Source organism: Dipodomys spectabilis, unplaced genomic scaffold, assembly GCF_019054845.1.
Source record: "Dipodomys spectabilis isolate Male_0828 unplaced genomic scaffold, ASM1905484v1 ptg000657l, whole genome shotgun sequence".
Classification (NCBI taxonomy): domain Eukaryota; kingdom Metazoa; phylum Chordata; class Mammalia; order Rodentia; family Heteromyidae; genus Dipodomys; species Dipodomys spectabilis.
This window is the reverse complement of record NW_024871334.1, coordinates 215,910-218,579: the sequence shown is the minus strand read 5'-3', so window position 1 is coordinate 218,579 and position 2,670 is coordinate 215,910. Positions and strand designations below refer to the sequence as shown.

Genomic DNA, 2,670 nt, shown 5'->3' with positions numbered 1-2,670 from the left:
GTCTCTCTCTCTCTGTACTGTTTTGAACTCAGGGCTACTATTTTAGGAACATACCTGCATTTCAACCCTTTCTATAGCTATTTAATGTTATTTATTTTCTGGTACTGTGCTGTGTTTTTGCGTGGGGCAGGTTGCAGACAGTGATGCCACACTTGCCTCCTGTGTAGCAGGAATCACAGGAAACAGCTGCCACATACAGCTTATGGATTGAGATGTATTGTTATTAAAGTTTAGCCCATTTGGCCTCCACAAAATTCATTTTTCTCTCCTCCTCCCAAGTCTCTAGGATTACAGACACCAGTCACCATGCCAGGCGTTTTCCCTCTTGTTCACAGGACAAATTCTGACTCTGTGAATCCTGGGATCTTTGTCCTGAGTCTCATGGGGTCACCAGGGTCCCTGAGTTTCTTCAGGATCAAATACGGGTCACCAGTGCAGAGCCATTTTTGCTTCCAGCATGATACTCTGGTCATTCTTAAAGTCCCAGCAAAGGACTAGAGACATCACAGAGGAGTGCGGGTCATGAACTCAGGAGAGACGCTGTCACACTGTGGACACAGAGGCAGGGCAGACAGCAGGAGAGCAGCCCTGGGCTCTGTGTGCAGCTGCTCCTGAGCTGACCCGGCTCCAAGCTGTGCCCAGCGCCCCCTGCTGGTGCTGAGCGCCCTGCAGGGAGGTTTGTGTCTGGCCCACACTGGATTTCCTGCACTGTGTGTCTAGCACAGTAATAGATGGCCGTGTCCTCCACTCTCAGGCTGTTCATCTGCAGGTGAACTGTGTTCTTGCTGTTGTCTCTGGAGATGGTGAACCGGCCCTTCACAGAGTCTGCGTACCATGTGCTACCACCATCTGGATTAATTCGTGCAACCCACTCCAGCCCTTTCCCTGGAGCCTGGCGGACCCAGTCCATGTAGTAACTACTGAAGGTGAATCCCGAGGCTGCACAGGAGAGTCTCAGGGACCCCCCAGGCTGCACCAAGCCTCCCCCAGACTCCACCAGCTGCACCTCACACTGCACACCTGCAAACACAGAGAATCCTGGTCAGCAATGGTCACACACATCCACTGTTCGTCCCACTCATGTCCATTTGCACACTCAGTATCCCTTGCTCCCCATGAATCACCTTTCAACAGAGCAACAAGGAGAACCCAGCGCAGCCCCAGCTCCATGGTGCTGGTCTGTGCTCAGTCACTGGTGGAATCAGCTCACAGAGCTCAGGTCAGGGATGGGCTGGTTTTCATGGGCAGAGGGACGTCCTATTTGCATGTCCTCTGCTATAAAGCAACTCTGGGGCAGAAGTCTCAGGAGGGCAGCGCACAGAGGAGATGCAGTGGAAGACAGAGTTTGTTAGATGAGTGAATTACCTGAAATGTCTGTAACCAATTGGCTTCAAGAAACCCACTGATGGAATATGAACTTCTTTATAGAAGTTTAACTCTGCTTCCCTTAGTCAAGATTGCTGAGCCATTTGCTTTTTAAAAACATTTTCCCTCTTCCTTTTGTATTGTTTATTGTTTGTATTTGGGAGGGTAAGGGGGTCACATAAAATCTGGAACAGGAATGAACAAATATCACAGAGATACTCACGAGACACTGTGGAAAATGAAGTGGAAATCTAATGGGTGGGGCCAGGAGGGAAGGATTGGGAGAGAGCAACAGAAGGGAAGAATGGTTCATAAAGAACTGCACTGATTGTACCTGATTCACGTAACTGTAACCGCTCTGTACATCAACAACACAACATTTTTTTTTTTTTTTTTAATAATAGATGAAGATGCTTTATTCATCAATTTAGTCATGTGTTAAATCAGTCAGTAAATTGAGTATGAACCATTAAGTCAGGCTGATGAACCCAGCCATCACAAAACTTAGTTGGTATTACATGTTGAGATAGAGAGAAATGGCTGAACACATTTTTTCACCAGTTGTTGATATAAGAGTGATGTGAACAAAGTAGTTTGGTGCGCAGCTAACAAGCAAGTTGAGTGACCCAGAAATGGTAGCATTTTTAGGAGGCGAATTACTGATGTTGTTAACCGAGGCGTAGTGTTCTAATGAGATAAGGGCCAGAGGAGATTGATGAGGAGGATGTATCTTGGTTAACCTACTTGAGTTAGACCTTTTCCTTGCTGATGTGATGTTTAAAATAGAAGGTTTTACGCCACATTTGCTTTGTCTTCCTTAATCACTTGAGTATGGTGGTTTTGTAATGTACCTCTTAAAGTATATTTATTTGTTTATCTGCTTTTTGCCTGGTACTCTCCTGTGTATACTTAAAGCACCTAACAATTTACCCTTAAAGGATGAGATACACAGATGACAAGTCATAAAACATCATCATGATATAACCGTGATAGTAGGGAAATGCATAGCGTAAAACCCCAATGGGATCCTTAAACTGAAGTGTGGCTTGGTGGACTGAGAAGGTTGCTGAGCATGTATTGGGGATGAAATTGTCCCACGAGAGGGGAGGGTTGAGAACGATGTATATTGAAGGTGGAGATTGACATTTCATTGGGGCAGGTGGCAGCATCTTGGCTGTCAATTAAAAAAGCCTGAGCAAAAAAATGGAGACCAGAACTGGCCTTACCTCCCACTGTCTTTCACAGGAAGACTGGGTCCTAGAAGAATCCAGTGGGCAGGTGATAGAGAAAGATGAGCTTGAGTTG

The 2,670-nt window shown here is 46.1% G+C and overlaps 1 gene segment (V, D, J or C); it reads right to left on the bottom strand.

Annotated features, from left to right (window-relative positions):
- Positions 1 to 520: 520 nt before the first annotated feature.
- On the bottom strand, positions 521 to 1,238 carry LOC122101382. The segment is given in 2 exon segments: positions 521 to 1,020; positions 1,125 to 1,238. Coding segments are annotated over 2 exon segments (546 nt in total).
- Between the last annotated feature and the right edge of the window lie 1,432 nt (positions 1,239 to 2,670).